Source organism: Pipra filicauda, unplaced genomic scaffold (assembly GCF_003945595.2).
Source record: "Pipra filicauda isolate LSUMZ 115617 unplaced genomic scaffold, ASM394559v2 scaffold482_size497672_pilon, whole genome shotgun sequence".
NCBI lineage: Eukaryota > Metazoa > Chordata > Aves > Passeriformes > Pipridae > Pipra > Pipra filicauda.
In genome coordinates, this window is record NW_024104623.1 from 220,042 (window position 1) to 237,964 (window position 17,923).

At 58.3% G+C, this 17,923-nt stretch overlaps 1 protein-coding gene across 15 annotated transcripts; it reads left to right on the forward strand.

Annotated features, from left to right (window-relative positions):
* Window positions 1-4,540: 4,540 nt before the first annotated feature.
* Window positions 4,541-17,490, forward strand: LOC113983694 (transducin-like enhancer protein 2). 15 transcript variants are annotated; one of them, XM_039386419.1, is made up of 15 exons: window positions 4,541-5,380; window positions 5,466-5,563; window positions 6,124-6,187; window positions 7,460-7,504; window positions 9,423-9,485; window positions 9,725-9,799; window positions 10,252-10,444; window positions 12,441-12,586; window positions 13,408-13,500; window positions 13,784-13,828; window positions 15,045-15,182; window positions 16,319-16,462; window positions 16,544-16,694; window positions 16,822-16,898; window positions 16,983-17,490. In XM_039386419.1, exons 1-15 carry the CDS (start codon window positions 5,357-5,359, stop codon window positions 17,088-17,090), a joined length of 1,464 nt encoding a protein of 487 aa, XP_039242353.1. In that variant the 5' UTR covers window positions 4,541-5,356; the 3' UTR covers window positions 17,091-17,490. The 15 variants fall into 15 exon arrangements, 14 of the variants coding, with proteins under 14 accessions (XP_039242353.1, XP_039242350.1, XP_039242356.1 ...); XM_027713081.2 differs by having other exon boundaries at window positions 4,543-5,380; window positions 12,570-12,586; XR_005565480.1 differs by lacking the exon at window positions 13,784-13,828 and having other exon boundaries at window positions 15,028-15,182; window positions 16,983-17,072.
* The last annotated feature ends 433 nt before the right edge of the window (window positions 17,491-17,923 follow it).

Here is a 17,923-nt window from a genome sequence, read left to right on the forward strand (position 1 = left end):
CCCTAGCTCTGGCTTCTTTCCCGCTCTTGTCTTGTAAGGGGCTGGTGGAATGGGACCGTCTTTGTAGCCTGCATCCTGCCCTGGGACACCATCCCTCCCCCAGCAGGCACCCCTGCAGAGTTGTGCCATAGCTGGAGTCTGCTGGAGCCAGGGCAAGGAGGATGCCCAGGGAAAGCCAGAACAAACTGGAGTGCAGGGTGAAAGCAGGGGTTGGTGAAAGGGACTGGGGGCTCTCCGGAAGAAAAGCAGGGAAGTCCAGGGCAAAACTCCCTGAAAGTCTAACAGCTCTGTACTTGGAGCAGGAGCAGCATGGTTTGGTAACACATGTGATGGTCCCTGTAGGCTGCCACAACTCTGCTCTGTGTGTGCATAATTCATTTTTCCTGTGGGCACAGAGGATAAGCTGCTTCTGTGGCACTTGGCCCCTCTGGAAAATCTGGCCTGCAATGCCTTGGGGCTGAGATTGCTGTCATGGAATTGGCTCTTGATAATTAGAGCTGTCCTCTGGCTCCAGAGCCTGTTCCACCCTGATAACATCTTCCCCTTGGTATCTCTCAGGCCAGCTGGAGTGGGAAAATTTCCTTCCCCTGGGAAGGAAGCTGTGGGGTCTTTGTTCACCTGGCTGAGGTATAGAGGGGCTGGTGGGTTACAGAGCCTGTGGGCAGCACTAGGGCTTGACAATGTGGCTGTTATCTGGCTGTGGTGCCTGATCAGCCTAATCCAAGCTGGGGATGGCTGAGGCAGGGTGCCCAGCACGGGCTTGCAAGGGACAGGGGTCTGTGAAGGAGCACAGCTCTGGAGGTGGTCACTGAACTCCAGCTGCTGGCTCAGGCTCTTGCAGGGGGGGGTCTCAGCCCTGTCCCCTGCCAAACTGGGCACTCAATGCTGCTGGTGCTGCCCCAGAGCAGATCCAGAGCTCAGATCCCCTCTCTGGGAATAACAGAGCTGGTGCTGCGTGGCAGGCGCTGGTCTGACCCCACTGCACTTAGGGGGCTGCAGCACCAGGCAGACCACTCCAACCTGCCCTGCTTGGGAGTTGCTGGAACGCTGCCAGTCAGTACAGTCTGACCCTGTGGTCCTGCAGCTCATCTGAGGGCCTCGCTGACACCGAGCAAGCAGGTTTCTGATGTGAAAGGCCAACACAGCTTCAGGCTTTGGGCTGGGGCTGCTGCAATGGACAGTTCCTAAAACCATCTCTGCTCTATCAGTGCTGCAAAATCCGCCAGGAGCTGTGGCTGCAGGAGGCTGGAGCTTTTCCAGTGCTTTCACCTCGAGGTCAGTGGTTCAAATTCAGCCTGGGGGTAGGGAGCACCATAAGTGGATGTTACTCCTGATAGATATGCAAGAAAGGAGGATTTAGGAGAAATTGGTCTGGGCCATTTTCAGGAACAGACATCCCTCTTGTTAGAGCTAATTAGGGGCCTCAATTCAGTTGGCAAGGGGGTTGGACAAACCTTGAGGCTGCTGAGGCCTTCTCCATGAAATGAGCAGATGCCAGTTTTTTACTGGGTGAAGGAGGCTTCCACACCTGTTTGGGTCCATCTCCTTCTGGTCCTTCCCATAGGACAGAATCCCCCAGCCCCCTGTTGCCTGTGGCAGTAGTAGGAATCAGAATCTCCTCTGCCACATCCCACTCCTGCTCTCGCCTTTCTCATTTTTTAGCACAGCTTTGCTTGAAACAGTGGCACAGCCTGCAAGCCAGGAATGGTGGTGGAGCAAGGCCTCCTTCCCAATTCATCACTAATGCAGGAACGTCAAGCCCTTTCTGGCTGCAGTGAGCACCAGATAAAAGCTAAAAGAGGCATCAATAATTAAGAACCACTCAGAGCTGGTAAGTGCAAACAGGAGCCAACATACAGATCGAAGCCAGTGCCAGAGATCAGAGTCTGTCAGCTGCTGGGTTGCTCTGAGGGCTCCCACTTCTCTTTTGCAGGCATCCCCCAGTCCACAGCCCCCAGGGTGACAAGGTGTCCCTGGCACCAGGGGAGGCACAAGGGACTGCAGGGAAGAGTGATGCACGGGAGGGGCCCTGCCTGGGCATGGTAGGAGGGAGCTGGGCTCCTGCCTGTCCCCAGGGGCTCTGGGGACATGTGGCTTTGGAGAGTGAATGCCAGTACTGGGGGCTCGGGGATGGGTACCTGCGGGCTGGTCCTGGGAGCATGGATCAGGGCACTGAAGAACCTTGATTTCTAGTACAGCTTAGGCTTAGCTCTCACCACCTTGATGCCAAGTCCTGTCCTCAGTTTCCCTTCTCATCTAATCTTCATTCTAGGACAGACTCCAGCCAGGATGAGGCCCCTCTTTGTGCCAGATACTGGTATACATGGCCTGGGAAATTCATGTTGTCTGAGGGTTCCATGAACTTGTCCCTGCTGAATTCAAGGCTCCTCATTCAAGTATGCAAGTGAGGAGCTGAAAACAGGATGGTTTGGAAATGATGAGTGGCTGCAGGGGAGCCCGGGCCACCTGAGAAACACAATGGGTTCTGCCCTTGACCATCCACTCTAGAGATGTGGTGGGAGCAGGAGGCTGCGCCTGGGGAGAGGAATGGCTCAACCCACAGCACAGAGCTGGGACAGAGCTGGGGCTGCCCTTCCTGTCAAGGACAGGAGGCTGTGTGTTCCCCTGCCCCAGGCTGGCGCTTGGGAAGGAAGCTGAAAGGTGAAATCATTAGGGTAATTCCAGCAGCAGCAACCTGCTTTGCTTGGATCCAGATTCAAATGGAGCTCCTGGATGTCCAAAGCCCAGGTTGGTTTGATTTCTCTGCTGGTTATAAACAGAAGGGCTGTTTACACCACTTGCCTCTTGATCCTGGCCTGGATTTCAAACGCCTTCGTCCTTTGGGGCTATTCCAGGCATTGCCGCTACCAGGCACGAGCGCGGCTGCTGCGGGAGGGGGCCGGGCCTCAGCTCAGCGTCCTCAGCAGTGGTGGGTCTGGGCCGTGTCTGCTGCCCTGCACCTTGTCCCTGTGCCAGGGGGAGCAGCGGGACCAGCTCCCCTTGCTGCTGCTCCTGGAGGCCTGGGGATGCCAAGGGTTAACTGCTGTTGATTTCTCCCCAGTCCAAGCACTGGGAGCTGAAGCGAATTAATTCTGGGTTACAGGCTGCGCTGCTCCAGGGCCCATGTCAATCAGTAATGGAGGGCGAGCAAGACGTGTGTGACATCCATCACTCCAGAGCTGCCTGTTCCAGGTTTACCTGTGTCACTCTCCGAGACAGAAGAACAGAGAAACTGCCTAGGGAAAACTGGCAATTTTTGGTGAGGAGTTTTGAAAAATGTGCAAAGCATCTTCTCAGTCTCTCCTTCCCTTGAAACACAATCTGAAGTGTTTCCAGCTTTTGAAAAACACTTTCCTTAAATAAAACCCCCACAACTCTCCCAATAAGGCAACAAACAAAAAAACCCTCTAAAACTTTACATTTGAATTAAAATATGTATATTCATATGTGCAGATATATGATGCACACACATAGACATATATGTGGGAGGGTTTTAGGGGGCTTTGGAGCTAGTGCCGGGCTGGTGTCCATCCCTGCCTGTGTCACCGGACCTACCCAGTGAACATCTGTGGCCAGGGAAGGTAAACGGGCGAGTGCTGGGGCTGACAGAGTCGGGGGCCAACCTGGCAGGGGAAACAGGGGATGACATGGAAGCAAGAGGAGGGAGAGCCTCCTGTGCCCACCACCTTGCCCCTGCCCCTGCCACCAGCATGCAGCAAGTAAATAACAAAATGAATAAAAGATTAAGATGAAATTCGAAGCATTAAATATTTAACCTTGTGCTTGCCTGTGCAGTGCCCAGGTACAGCTGGGTCCTGCAATATTTAAGGGTTCTTCACTCGCCTTTACCGCCCTCGAGTGCGAGGACTGCACAGCAGCTGCAGCTGGAGAGTCGCGCGGGACAGGGAAGGGACCCTCGACGAGTTCCCCTCCGGGAGCTCCCGGGACTCTGCGGGGCAGAGCGGAGCATCCTCCCCGCGCCCCCCGGGCCGGGGCAGCCCCAGGGCAGCCGAGCCCCGCGGCTGCGGCAGCTCCGGTCCCGCCCGAGCCGCGGCCCCACCGCCCCACGTTACTTTGAGTGGCAGCTGGCGGCAGCCGCAAGGCCTCGTGGGCCGCGCAGTCCACCCTCCCGGGCCGCCCGCGGCGGAAGCCCCGCCCGCCCGTGACGCCGGACCGGGCCCCGCGGCAGCGCCGGGCCGGGCCCCCCCCAGGCCCGCGGCGGCGGCGGGACGGACCGGGCGGGCCTCGTGCGCTGCCGCCGCGCAGGAGCCGCCGATGGCGGACTACAACTCCCAGCGTGCCCCACAGCTCGTCCCTCGGGGCTCCAGCTGCGCGCTCACGTTTTATTGGCCATCCTGGCATGTGCCGTCAGGAGCCCATGTGGGAACAGGGCAGGGCGATTGGCTGGCGCTCCCGCAGCGGCAGCCAATGGCAGGCGCGGCCGCCGGCGCCGCGGGCCGTGGGGCTGGTTAAGGTGGAGCGGGCGGAGGGGGTGGGACACGGTGGGGATGCTCCGGCCCGTCCTCCCCCGGTGGGGCCGCAGGACCGCCCCGAGCGGACGGCGGGCTGGGCCCGAGAGACCCCCGGCAGCCCCGCGCCCGGCGCTGAGCTGGTGGCGCTGCGCCCCGGCGCCCGCTGCCCCTGCAGTCCCCGGCCCGGCGGACGCTGTCGGGCTGTGCTCGTTTGTGATGTCCGTTCCCGCGCGCTGCCCCGCCGGCGGCCGGTGCCGTGTCCACCCGTAGCGTAGGGGGCGATGACAGTGACCGGCGTCGCTCCCGGGGAACCGGGATGCCCCGGGAAAGAGGGCGAGGGAAGTTCCGGGCCGGGACCGGGCGGGGAGCCACGCGCGTGGCGGGGCCCGAGGCGGGGAAGGGCCCGGTGAGGCGAGCGGGGCCCCGCGGGCCGGGGCGGCGGTGACGGCGGACGCCTCTCGAGTTGTTCCGCTCGGGCCCCGAGCAGCGCCTCCGGGGCTTGCTCCTTTCCCGGGTTCCCCTTGGTCTCGGGTATCGGTGTGCGGGCGCGAAGCCGGCGCGGCGAGAGCTCCAGTGCTGCTCCGCTACCTCCTGCTATCCCGAGCCCCGCGGGAACGCGCCTCCTTAAGGGGGCCCGGGCGGCCACCCCCGCGCCGCCGGGGGCGAGCGAGATCCCGCGACCGCCGCTCGCGCCCCGGCGGAGCCGTTCGGGGCCCCGCTGACCCCCGGACCCGCGCGAGCTCCGCGGCACGGTCGCCTTGCCGGTGCCCAGGAGAGGGACCCCCGTGGCGCGGCGGGGGGAGACCCCTGGCAGGGGCTGGGAGACGGGCGGGCAGCAGGGCCCGGGGAGTGAGAGGGCCGGGGCGGGGACCCGGGCGCTCAGGATGTTCCCGCATGGACGGCACCCGGTAAGTGCCGCGGGGGCGGCGGGACCGGGCCGGGCGGGGGCTGCGCGGCGGAGCCGCAACTTCCAGCCGGGCCGTCTCTCCCCAGCCCCTGCTGCAGCCCGAGCAGCCCTTTAAGTTCTCGGTCCTGGAAATCTGCGGCCGCATCAAGGAGGAATTTCAGTTCCTGCAGGCGCAGTACCACAGGTGGGGCGGGGGGCGCGGGGTGGCGGCGGCCGGGGGTCGGGCTGAGCTGCGGGCGGAGGATGTGACTGGACTGGGGGGTGGGGACAGGGGAGGCTGCGTCCTCGAGCAGGGGGCGAAGTGGGGAAGGAGGAGGTGGAGAAAGGGCGCTTGGTGATGGGAGCGCCTGGGGAGGAGGGGGAGAGGAGCCTAGGCTGAGTGGTAGCGTGAAACCGTCGGTTAGGGCGCCAGGTCTTGAGTGGGGGTCCCTCGGGGAAGATCAGTCGTAGTTCGTTTCCTCAGGCTGAGCAGAGTGTAGGGGGACGTGGAGGGGACGGCAAGTGCCGCGGGGACAGAGGACGAGGTGGGTGCCGCAGGTGTGGGAGCAGCACAGCAGTGGGCTGCAGGTGCCCCGGGGAGAGCAACACCACTTAGGGAAGGGCGTGTGACACCCCTGCAGCCCTGCGAGACTGCAGGGGGAGGCAGGAGTTGTGCCGAGCTTCCTGAGATCACAGGGATGGGGTCTGGAGGGATGGGGCAGGTGATGCTGGTCCGTGAATGGAAACCCTGGATCCCGTTTACAGCTTGAAGTTGGAATGTGAGAAGCTGATGAGTGAGAAGACAGAGATGCAGAGACATTATGTCATGGTGAGCTCCCCCTACCCTGTCCCTGCTGCCTTCCCTCAAAGCATCCTGGACTGCTGCCCTCAGAGAGGTCCCAGTGCTGGGACTCCACTCGGCCGCTCACCCAGAGGGGTCAATGCCCTGCTGGGGGTGTCCGGCCCGGTGCTGCCCTTGGGGCCAGGGCTGGGAGGTGTGAGGGAAGAAGGAATTAGTCACTATTCCTCACAACACCAGCTCTTCTGCTGCTATCTGCATATTCAGTGCTGCTAGAGCCCAGGAATCCTGTCATAGGTTTTGTTTCTTTTATTTTCTTTTTTCCTCCCTTTTTCTAATTGACCTTTTAAGAGAACTCCCCACTCCTCCCTGTCTCTCTCCCAAGGGGTGGGTGTTTCAGAACTCATATCCTAAGACTGGTGTTTTAGGTGAAAGGGGAAGGAGCAGGAGCCTCCACAGTTGCCAGCCAGAGCCTGGCAGGAACGGGGGAGCTGCTGGGATGAAGGAAAGAAAATGGGGACAGCAGAACAGGAGCAGCATTCCCTCTCCTTTAGCATCTGACACTCTTGGCCCCTCTAGGGAAAGGAGGAACCCAAATTACGCCGTCCAAGAGGCAAAAAGATGTGAACTCGGGGAACCCCCATCCCTGGGGTGAAGACAGCCCTGTCCTTGAGGCCAGGGGTGTCGACATCACAGGGCGTGTTCTTGTCATCCATCAGCTGGGATCCCTCCCCACATCCTGGAGGCTTAGGGATACCCAGAGGTGGACTACTTCCTTTGGAATAGGCTTTGCTGGAGGAATGCAGGTCCTCTGGTTCTTTTTTTTCTCCCCACGTGTGAGGGGATGGGGTCGGCTGCCGGCACCACTGGCAGAGTCATTGGTGACTGGTGAAGGGCGTAACCCACTGTCATCTTTGCTCTGCACAGGCATGACACCCACATGGGTGGGTGGGCAGCTGCATCAGGGTGTGAGTCTGACTTAGGAGTGGGACAGGCCAGGCCAAACCAGGATGGGATGTGGAGGGCAGAGGGATTGGCTTCCTCTGGCTTAAATTAGTGCAGAAATTGCAGAGCAATCATCACAGGTGTTAGCAGTCTGTGGCTGCTCCCTACCTTGTCCCAGGCTCGTGGCATGGGGTCTTGGCCTGTGGTGTGTGGGACAACCATTCCTCGTGGGCTGGAGGGAGCACCAAAAGGGGAGCTCGGCCAGGGGGAGCAGGACTGGCAGCCAAAGCCCTGGCTGATCATCGTCCAGTTGCTCTGGGCAGCTCCTAATCAGGCTGTGTTGTGGTTTTCCCTCAGTACTATGAGATGTCCTATGGCCTGAACATCGAAATGCACAAGCAGGTAAGTGAGTGGGGTCTGTGCCAGCAGCAGGAGATGGTGGAGAAGAGGCCAAGGTTGGAGACTTCGTTGGAAAATTCCCTTCCTCATCCCCGTGTAGCTGTAATGGCACGGGAGACATGACACGGCTCTCTGCAAGGGACTGGCTTCAAAGGAGTCCAGATGTTGTCGGGACATGTGCTGTTGAGTTCCTTGGGACAGGGACCTACCAATCCAAATCACCACTCAGAGCCTCTGTGTGAGCCCTGGTGCCTTCCTGCAGAGGGTCCCTGGGGCCTGAGTTGAGGGAGGGATGTGGAAGAAACAGCAGAAGCTGGAGCCCAAGGGCAAATTGATTGTCTTTCTTTTCTTTTTTTCCTAATCTCCTTTTCCCTAAGTCAGAGGAGTGTTTTTACCCTCCCTTGGTTCCCCTTTTGTTCCAGTGTTAATTTGTTTTCCCTCTTCAGATTTATCAATCTAGTCATCATGGGCTCTCTGCCAGGGAAATTAGTTTGGACCAATGCCTGACAAAGTGGCAAGTCAACTGCCATATTCCTCCAGCTGGCTCAGCCCCTCTCGAGTTTGCTCCTTTTGGTAGCAGGGAGTATGGTAGAGACCATGAGCATATTCCTGCCATCCCCACATGCTTCAAGATCTGGTGGGACTGGGACCCACGGATGGGACTGGGACCCGGGGTGGCCCATGCCACATGGGGCCAGTGGCTCTGCCCACAAGGCGATAGAAGTGAGGGCCAAGCGACTGAGAAGCAGGAGCCCTGACCCACCTGGGTCCAGCTCCTGGCTCTACCTGGGCAGGAGAGGTCTGGAGGGGAGGCGTCTTTGACTCCCAGGGTCCTGAGTGGGCATTGTGGCAGTGGCTGAGACAGCAGCTGGGACCTGCAGGTGAGCAGGGCGCTGATGGGTGCGGGGGTGCTCCCAGGGTGCAGCAGGTAAATGTTCCCTTTGTTGGCTCTGAGCGTGGTTTGAGCTCTGCAACACTGTCGGGGATTATCAGAAATCTGAGATGAAAAAATGCTTCAGAGCAGCCAATCCCTCCACCAGTGCCAGGGTAGATTTGCAGTGAGGGAATCGAGTTTTCCCCAGGAGACATGGGTTTTCTCTTGGAGAGGCTGGGCTGGAAGCCACAACCCCTTTGCTCAGAAGTGCTGCTTACCCTGGTGGGGCCGTGGCTGGGCTGTGGGTCTGTCTGTTACCACAGGCTCTCCTCAGAGGATACACCAGGTTCTCTGCATTCCCTTGTTGCTGCTGCTGGGCAGGGGCAGGTCCGAGGTGTTCTGTGCCTCTGCTCCCCCTTTGGAAGGAGCAGGGAGAGCTGCCGGCTGGCCCAGGACTTGATGGGGATGGCAGCGGGGTCCCTGCTCTGGGCAGGGCAGGTACCACCATCAGTTCCTTGCAGGGTTTGCAGGCACGATGCCAAGAGGGCTGAATCTGTGGGTTCTGTGTCCCTTGCTCTGCCCTGGCTTTAAGTCCGACACTCGGGGGCAGCGCAGTGTGTGAGTGGCCCACTGCCAGCGTCTGCGGCTCAGCTCTGCCCCGTCCCTGCCTCTGCCAGTGGCAGCCCCAAAGCCAACCTGGGTTTGGGCTGAGCAAAGCCAGCTGGGCTGTGACAGGAGTGACAGCTTGGAGCTTGCCTTGGCCTGGGTCCACAGAGGGATTTGGGCATCGGGATCCCTCCCACGTGCCTCTGGGACCTGGCAGCCTGGAGGGGTCCAGCAGCTTTGGGCAGAGTCTTCTCTTGGCAGCAGGAAGACCCAGAAGGGATGTAGAGGCAGCAGGAGAATTTCCACTGAGAGGGTTTGGGTGGGGAGAGTTTAACTTTGCCTGCATGTCTGCAGGATGCTTGGCTGCCCTCCCCTCTGCTGGAGGGGACGGGATAGGGCTCAGAGCCCTCCATCCCAGGCGATACCTGCTTCCTCTTTCAGGCAGAGATTGTCAAGAGACTGAGTGCCATCTGTGCCCAGATTATCCCCTTTCTGACACAGGAGGTGAGGAGGCAGGGGATGTGCATTGGACTGCTCTGGCTTGTCTTGAGGGAAGCCCTTGGGAAGGGGGGAGTCAAAGTCCAGCCTGAAAAACAGGAGGTTTTGGGGAGGAAAATCTCCATACCTGGGCTGGAGGGATGGGAGTAGGGACTGTGCAGTCCCAGGTGGCTGGGGCAACACCGGGCTGCTGCTCCCTTGGGCCGGGAGCACAGTGTGACTGCCTCCATGCTCTTCCTTCCCAGCACCAGCAGCAGGTCCTGCAGGCGGTGGAGCGGGCCAAGCAGGTGACCATGGGAGAGCTCAACAGCGTCGTTGGAGTGAGTCACACTGCCCAGTTGTGGGCCAAGGCTCTTCCCTGCCCCAGGGGTTTGGACCCTGCAGCACAGTGATGGGAAAAGTCAGGGGTTTTGCCACTTTAGTAAGTCCATTGCAGCGAGGGGGTTTGCCACTGTGTCCTTAAAGCAGTGGATGGCCTCTGGGATCCCCTTGGCCCCTGCTGCCCGGGGCAGAGCGGGGCAGAGCCATGGCTTGGGCTCTGCCATGTGTTGGGATCACATTTGTGGCAGGGAGGCACTCGAGGTTCCATGGGTGGAAGAAGCAGTGATGGCACCCAGACTGTGCAGCCTCAACAGCTCTGCTCACCTCCTTGTCTTTGCTGGCGTCTCATCCTGTTGCGCTTTGCATCGCAGTCAGTGCGGGAGGGGAGGGTGCCGGGCATGACTGTGGCTGGCTCTGCCACACCCAGGACCGTCTGTTCTTTCTCTCTCAGCAGCAGCAGCTTCAGCACCTCTCCCACCACGCATCCCCGCTCCTGCTGACACCCCACTCCTCCAGCATGCAACCTTCTAGCTTGAGCGGGGCCAGTGGCACCTTGGGGCTCCTGGCCGTCTCGGGGGCACTGTTGGCACAGTCTCAGCTGGCCACCAAGGAAGACAGAGTGGCCCAGGATGGGGAGAACAAAGGTAAGGGGAAGAAGCATAGCTGGATTAACCTTTCAAAGGCTGGTTGAGTCAGTGCTGGGCAGCCTGCTGCAGGGATCCTGCTGCCTGCTCTACCTCTTTTCTCAGTGCTCCTCAGTGCCTGGCTGCTGCAGCTCAAGGGATGGCAGATCCAGCTCATGAAATACGTGCAGACCCAGGAGTTTGGCTCCATTTTTGACCTTGGAACTGCTGCCATGCAGTGACGGTGTGTGGCAGTGGTGAGGGTGGCTGTGTTTGCACCCCTGACACTGGGCAGCAGGGCTCTGGACACATCTCCCTGCTCCCCTGGGTGTTTCCAGTGTATGAGGGTCCCCCCCTCCGTGAGGCAACTGGGAGGGTGTGAGGTCCCCGTCGCAAAGAAACCTTCTCTAATTACACCAGGTAAAGATTTGATGCCCAAAGCTGAGATTTCAAGGGAAACTACTGTTGTAAGCCCCTGGTAGAAACTATGGGAGCCACAAATCTGGGGCAAGGAATTTAGAAACCAGAGCCTAACTGCATGTGTGGTGCCATGTAAATTGCATTAATTCCTAGTCCTTATGGGTGCCTCCTCCTGTCAGGATCACAATGTGCCTTACAAACATCATCAATATTTAATCATCATAAAATCAGTGCTCTGAATGCTATTGCAGGACTGGGCCAAATTAGTAATGCTGCCCAGCTTTGCTTGTGGCCTATTGCTGCTGAAGTGCTGCACAAAGGAGAAGCTGCTCTGAGCTCAAGTCACCTTTTGCAGAGTGCAGGAATTGGGTAGTTGTGCTGAGAGGGAGACTGGGGCAAGAACAGAGGCTCCAGGCATCTCTATGGGCTAGAAACAGGCAGCCAAATTTAGCAGCTGTAGTGATGCTTCTCTGCAGATTTCCTTGGGAAAGGTGCTGACTGAAATGCACTTGGGACAGGACCCAACAGCAGCAGCAAAGCTGGGCACTGGGTGGGGTTTGCTGCAGTTTCTAATGGTCTGGTTTGGCTTGTTAAGATGTCAAGGTGGTGAAAACAGCAGCAGGAAACTGCCGCTGGCTGCTGTGTGCCCCTGCACACAGCTGTTTGCAGTCAGAATTCTGTTCGTGTTTCTTTAAGGATGACTTCCCAAAGGAGAAAAACTCCAGAGAGGATAAAAGCAGGCTGTGCTGTGCTGAGCCTGCTTAACCCTCCAAGCCTGGATAGCCCCATGCCTCCAACCAGAACTTCTCTCAGCCTGGGTGTCTGGCCTTAGTGAGAGCCATTCCTTAAAACAAAAAAAGGTGAAATGCTCCATTTGGCTGGGGTTAATCCCTGGTGCTCTGCCATAGTTAGCCAGAGCTTGTGTGAGTTGAGCTGAGCCAGAGGTGTGGGGCTGATGGCAGGCATCCAGTCCCCCTCCTGGACCATGGCCTTGGAGCAATGCCTACAAGAGTCCCTCAGCTCCCCATCCCTACCTGACTCTTTTTGCCAGCAGAGACCTGAACGAGTTTGTTCTTTCCAAATGCTGGTGGATTTCTAGGAGTGAAAATCAACCAGGGAGGGTTGCTAGACCGCAGCTGCAACCCTGTACTTGGATTTGCAGCAAATGCCTGGCACGTTCTCCCTGGGCTCGGGGAGGTGGACCTGTTTTGCTATGCATGTACAAAAGCTTCGGAGGCTTTCCAAGCAAGGTTTTTAAGCATGGCTTCCTAAGGAAATAGGATGGGTGTGATTCAGGAGGTCTCAGCTGGCTGGTCGGCTTGTCCCCTCCTGGCAGCTTTGGACCTGTTGCCACATCTAGGGAAGAGATTCCAAAGCTGGGGTAATTCTTGAAAGTAGGTGGGTGGATAGAGATTTCCCTGCTTCCCTGAGGAAAACCAATGTGCTCATCTCCCATTAGACAACAACATTCTGGACAACAGAGAATCCACACTTCAGGTGGGCAAAGTGGGAAATTGGTAATGATTTGTAAGGGAAAAGGTGGGAAAAGGTATGATTTGTAAGCCCATGTCCTGCTGTTTCCTGTGTTACCCTGCAGTGCCCCCCTCTCCTCCCTGCCCGAGTATATGGGGCACAGCCTTGGCATTAACAGCCTCTTCCTCTCCTCCCCTCTGCCTTGCTGACATGGATCTGCTCGGATATTCTCCCTGCTGCTGCTTGCCTCCAGAACGTGCCCCAAGCCGGGTAAGTCGTGACGGACTGGTAGCCTCAGCTGGCCTCAATGGTATCTCCAGTGTGGGCCAGGCAGGAGCCAAGCTGGCCCCTGGCTCCTGGGAATGGCTGGGGGTGCTGGGCAAACTTTGCTGGCCTGAGTGGGTTGTGTTTGTATCAGTATTTTGTAGCTGAAGGTTCTGGGCCACCTCAATTCAGTCTTTGCTGATGCAAGAATCTAAAGATCAAGGGCTACTCCCAAAATAACCAGCTCTGTCCTTTTCAAGGAGTTTCCAGTTTAAGAATCACTCTGAACAGGTCTCCCTTCTACGCCCGGTGCTGCCAGCCCCTCTGCAGTCCTCGGCTGCCCCCTCCCTTTTATGATCTCCCCAGTCCCAGATCTGTGACTCCATTCCCAGGCTCCACAGTAGCTTACAGCTCTGCAATATCCAGAGTTCCAGTGGGGATTTTCCACTCCACCATGACATTACGCTCCCCATGCCTTCATGTCTCTGCAGGGGCAGATCTGCCCTCCAGTCGTGCCCTCCCCACAGCCCTTGGTGCTGGTGGCTGGGCCAGGGCGCAGCTGCACATCCTCCTCCTGCTCCATTGCTGTCACAGTGGGGTCATCTGCCAGCGGGGGCTGTGGCCCCCTGCTTTGCTGTCTCTGCCCTGCTTTGGCCAGGAAGGGGAGGCCGTGGCTTTGGGGTTTTGGGCTCCTGCCCACCAGCCAGGGACATGCTTTGCCAGGGTGGAGGCAGTGATGGAGCAGGGCCTGGCCCGACTGAGAGGTGAGGGGTGTCTGTCTTCCCTCACACTGGCTGACATGCCTTCCTCTCCCCCCTCTGTGTCAGAGCATTTCTTGTTCCCCCCCTGAGCGCCTGCAGGATGAGGAGCGGATGGGCCGGAAGCGGAAGCGGGAGGAGAAGAACCTGCCTGGGCATTCTGTGAGTGCACTAAAGAGTGTGGTTGTGGGAGCTGGTCCTGGGAAGTGGCTGGGGAGCCTTGTGCCTACCCTGGTGCAGGGAGGTGGTGTCCTGTGAGCAATAACAAAGCAAATGAAGAGCCCCGGGGAGGCCACTCAGCCAGAGGTCTGGGTCGCTGCCAGCAGGGCATGGTGTTGGTCCATGAGGAGTGATGAGCAGGAGAAAATGAGTCTTTACGCTGTCCGGGATCCTGGGGCAGAGCCTGGTCCAATCTCTCCCAGTCCTGACTGAGCCCTCCTTGCAGGATAATGATGGGGACAAGAGCAACTACAACCTCGTGGTGGATGAGGTAGGCCCTTATACTTGGAACCTTGCAGGGTATCCAGCTCAAGCTGTAGTCATCAAGTTTAGGACTCTGGTTCCTAAGCTTTGGAGTTCCTTAGGCTCCAGGTCATTGCTGTGGGGAACAGCATCCAGCCAGGACATGTGCCAGCCCTGCTCTGATGTGTTCATGTCAGCCAAGACTGATTCCACTCCCACTGCTCTGAGTAGAAAGCTGTGCCAGCCAGGGCTGAGCTTTGCCAGCCACAAGTTTGGCTCTGATTCACAATTCCCTTTCAGTCCCTCTCCTGTAGCATCCCATATGGGGAGACTGATAAGCTGGGATGAGAGCTCCAGGGAGTTGGGTTTGCTGCTGGCAGCTCCAGTGAGTAGAGGTGGCAGGAGCAGGCAGCCTCGCAACACACCCTGGCCCTGCCAGCCCCGGGCTTTGCAGTGCACCTCATGCCCTGCCTGGCCTTCCAGCAGCCTCAACTTTAACACACCAAGCCTGTGTCAGTGTCTCAGTGCAGGGAGCACACTGAATTCCAGTCCTTTGCAATGGAACTGCCATGTACTTCTGGTACAACCTTCCCTGGCTGCTGAGGCAGGCATGAAATTTATCCCAGCCACAACTATTCTTGGCAGAGATGATGTTTTCAGGGACATACCTGCTCGTTTTCTGGAAGACAAGGGGAAGGGACAACATGTGTGAGGTATTTTTTCCTCCTGCCACTTCCTAAGAAAATACAAGCCCTAAAAGGAGTATCAGCAGGAATTTCTGCAGAAAACAACACTTACAAAAACTACTCAGTGGAATTATGGTGATAAAAATCACAGACCTGGATAAATAGTTATAGGAGTGCAAGAGCTGATGGGCAGCCTTGCCTCTGAGGTGGCAGCTCTGCGTCAGTTCCTCATGTGCTGGTCGCCATCCCTCCTTGTAAAGGCATCTGTGGCCACCAGTGTCTTCTGAACCTGCTGTCACCTCTAATTTTGTTCAAAGAGAAAAATCAAGGCAGTTTCTTTTCCAGGGGACCGTGGAGCAGAACAGAGGCCCATGAGTGGATGCTCCTCATTCAGGCTGCTTAGGCAGATGGGACAGCGAGGGGTGGGGGGAGCAAACTGGGGCTTGGTGGTCCCTGCAGGCTCCAGGCCTGGCTGGCTCCCCCGAGTCTCTGTCGTGCCTGCCTTCCTGCACAGAGGGACTGGGTTTCCTGCTTCCCACAGACGTTTTCTGCCCCCAGGACCCCACCTCGGAGCCCAGCAGCCCTGGCTGCTCACCCGGCAGCCGGCTGGCACCAGTTCGTGGGGAGATGCCGAGCCCGGCCTGCGCCTCCTCCAGTGGGAGCACAACACCCCTCGGGCCAAAGGGCCAGTGTCCGGTAGGGAGGCGTGTGGGCAGCCAAGGCTGGGGGTGGAAAGTGGGGCCAGGGATGTTTGTGAGCAGTCTGCTGCAGCCCAAGGTAGGCACAGAGATGCCAGTGCTGAAGGTTTGAACCCATGGCTGGGCCCCCAGCCCTGGGAGCAGAGGTCCATGCCCCCAGAGGGGTGTAAGTGTTGCTGTGCAGAGGGTGGGCTCTGCAGTATTCTCACCCTGGCTGCCCTCAGGATTCCCCAGAGCTTCTCATAGCAATTGATTTTTTTTTTTTTAATTTTTTTTCCCGTCCTCCTTGCCAAGCACCAGTCCTGTGCTCAGATTGACACATCAGAATGTGGGAAGGGGGAGGGATGTTTCTGCTACTCCTTGGCCTCCCAGCCACTGCAGGGACTAAGCGATGGCTTCCCCCCATCCTGGGTCAGGAGCCAGCTGGGGGCTATGGGAAGCAGTGAGCAGCAGCTCCCTGGCACAATCGGATTAGAGCAGACAAAGCGCCCTGAGCAATCTGCCAGCACAGCACGTAGCTTTTCTCTGTTATTAATTTTTTTTTTCCTTGCTGGTGTCGACAAAATCCCCAGACAGAAAAAGCGGAAGAAGTAGGAGAGGCAAGAAAAAAGCAAGGAATGAAATAGCCATGGGGCTCAGATAGGCCAATTCATCCCAGACGTCCTCCTGGTCCAGGCTGTGGATGGGGGTGCCCTCCGTGCAGGAGGAGTTTCGCATGAGGGAGCAGCAGATCTGTCCTGGCCCTGTGGATCCTTGTGCAGGTGGTGGGCACTGCAGGGTCACAGGGTTGTGGTAGTTTGGGGTGACCCAGAGCTTGCACCCATTGGGGGAGTGGGAATATGGAGCTGCTTCACACCATGGCGACGTGTAAAGGACAAAGGAGGAAAATAGACGGTTTCAGGCCCTGGATGGCCTAGTTCCTGTACAGTTCCATCCAGGAGTTGTGCCTCCCGGGCTCCTTCCCCTCCACAGGGTTTGGAGGTTGACCCACCTGTGGTGCTGGGGAAGGTTCTCCTGGGTGAGCCTGGGACTGGGAGCACAGAGCAGGGTCAAGGGGGAGATGCTGGCTCCTGGGGAGTGGGCACTCCTGACAGCCATGCTCTTGCTTTCTCCATCCCCCTCTTTCCCAGGCAGTTTCAAGGCCACACGGATGGTGCCAGCTGCATCGACATCTCCAATGATGGCACCAAGCTCTGGACAGGGGGGCTGGACAACACTGTGTGCTGCTGGGACCTGCGGGAGGGGCGGCAGCTGCAGCAGCACGACTTCAGCTCCCAGGTGGGGCTGGGCTCATCTGGGAGCACCACAGGGCCAGGTGCGACCTGCTGTGTCAATGTCTGACCCTGTCTCTCCCCTCAGATCTTCTCCCTGGGGTACTGCCCAACAGGAGAGTGGCTGGCGGTGGGGATGGAGAGCAGCAACGTGGAGATCCTGCACGTCACCAAACCTGACAAGTACCAGTTACACCTCCACGAGAGCTGTGTCCTCTCCCTCAGATTTGCCTCCTGTGGTAGGCAAGGTCCATTTTTTCTGCTTGGGCTGTGTACAGCCCAGATGGTTCCTTTTGGTTTACTCCACCATACTCAGCTCCCCTGAATGGAGTCCCAGACATTGACCCACTTTGTCTCCTGCGCCAGGGAAGTGGTTTGTGACCACAGGGAAGGACAACCTTGTCAATGCCTGGCGGGCACCCTACGGAGCCAGCATCTTCCAGGTGCGGGGGAGGCATTTGTACAGGGGGATGACGGTGGATCCAGCCACCAGCCCTGCCCTCACCTCCTGTCTCTCTCACTCTCAGTCTAAGGAGTCTGCCTCAGTCCTGAGCTGTGACATCTCCGTCAACGACAAATTCATCGTTAGGGGATCTGGTGACAAAAAGGCCACCGTGTACAAGGTGGTCTGTTGAAGCCCCATCACTATCCCTCCTCCATCAAGGAAGGGGCCTCTCCTTGTCCAAAGCCACCAGGGCTCACAGAGGCCTCCAGCCCTGCTTTCCACAGCCCTGCTTTCCCTCCTCCTCCTTTGCTTTCAGACGCCAAACCAAGGCCCTGGCCTAACTCCCTGCCCCAGTTAATGCATGATGATTGGAGGTGAGGGCTCAGGGGGGCCTGGCATCCCCCAAGGCAGGGCAGGGGCTGGGCTGTGTGTCCTGCGACCTGTCTGTACCTCAGGCTGGCTGCATGGGGAGCTGATCAAGGCCAGTACCACCTGAATATGTCTTGAATTACTGCTACTGATTTAATGGGAACCATTTTCTGCTGGAGAAACAGCTGTAAATTATCAGTAAATAAATGTATTTAACTGTGTTTTCAATCCTTTACTAATAAAAAGGAACAAAAGAGGGGCTGGTATGGGCACGGGCAGGGGCCTTTGCCAGCCAGTGCTCCCAACCCTGCCGAGAGGGCTGGGCTGTGAAATGTAGCCTCCGGGTCCTGCTTTTGGCCAGCAGCATGGGCAAGGCCATTCCCACTGTGGCAGAGCTGTGGCTGCCCACCTGCCACCAGCCCCAGCTCCAGCACAGCTGCAGCAGCAGCCTTGGCTCTGTGCTGGGTGTGGTGAGCTATGGCTCAAGGCTGGGCTCAGGGCAGGAGACCAAAGCAGCTGCCACATCGCAGCTGGCGGCACAGAGCTTCCCTGCCAGCCCTGGCCATGGCCACTGCCAGTGCCCAAGGCTCTCGGGAACAGCCCTGCTTCCCCACGGCAGTGCTGGCAGGAGGCCAGACTGATAAGGCAGCACTG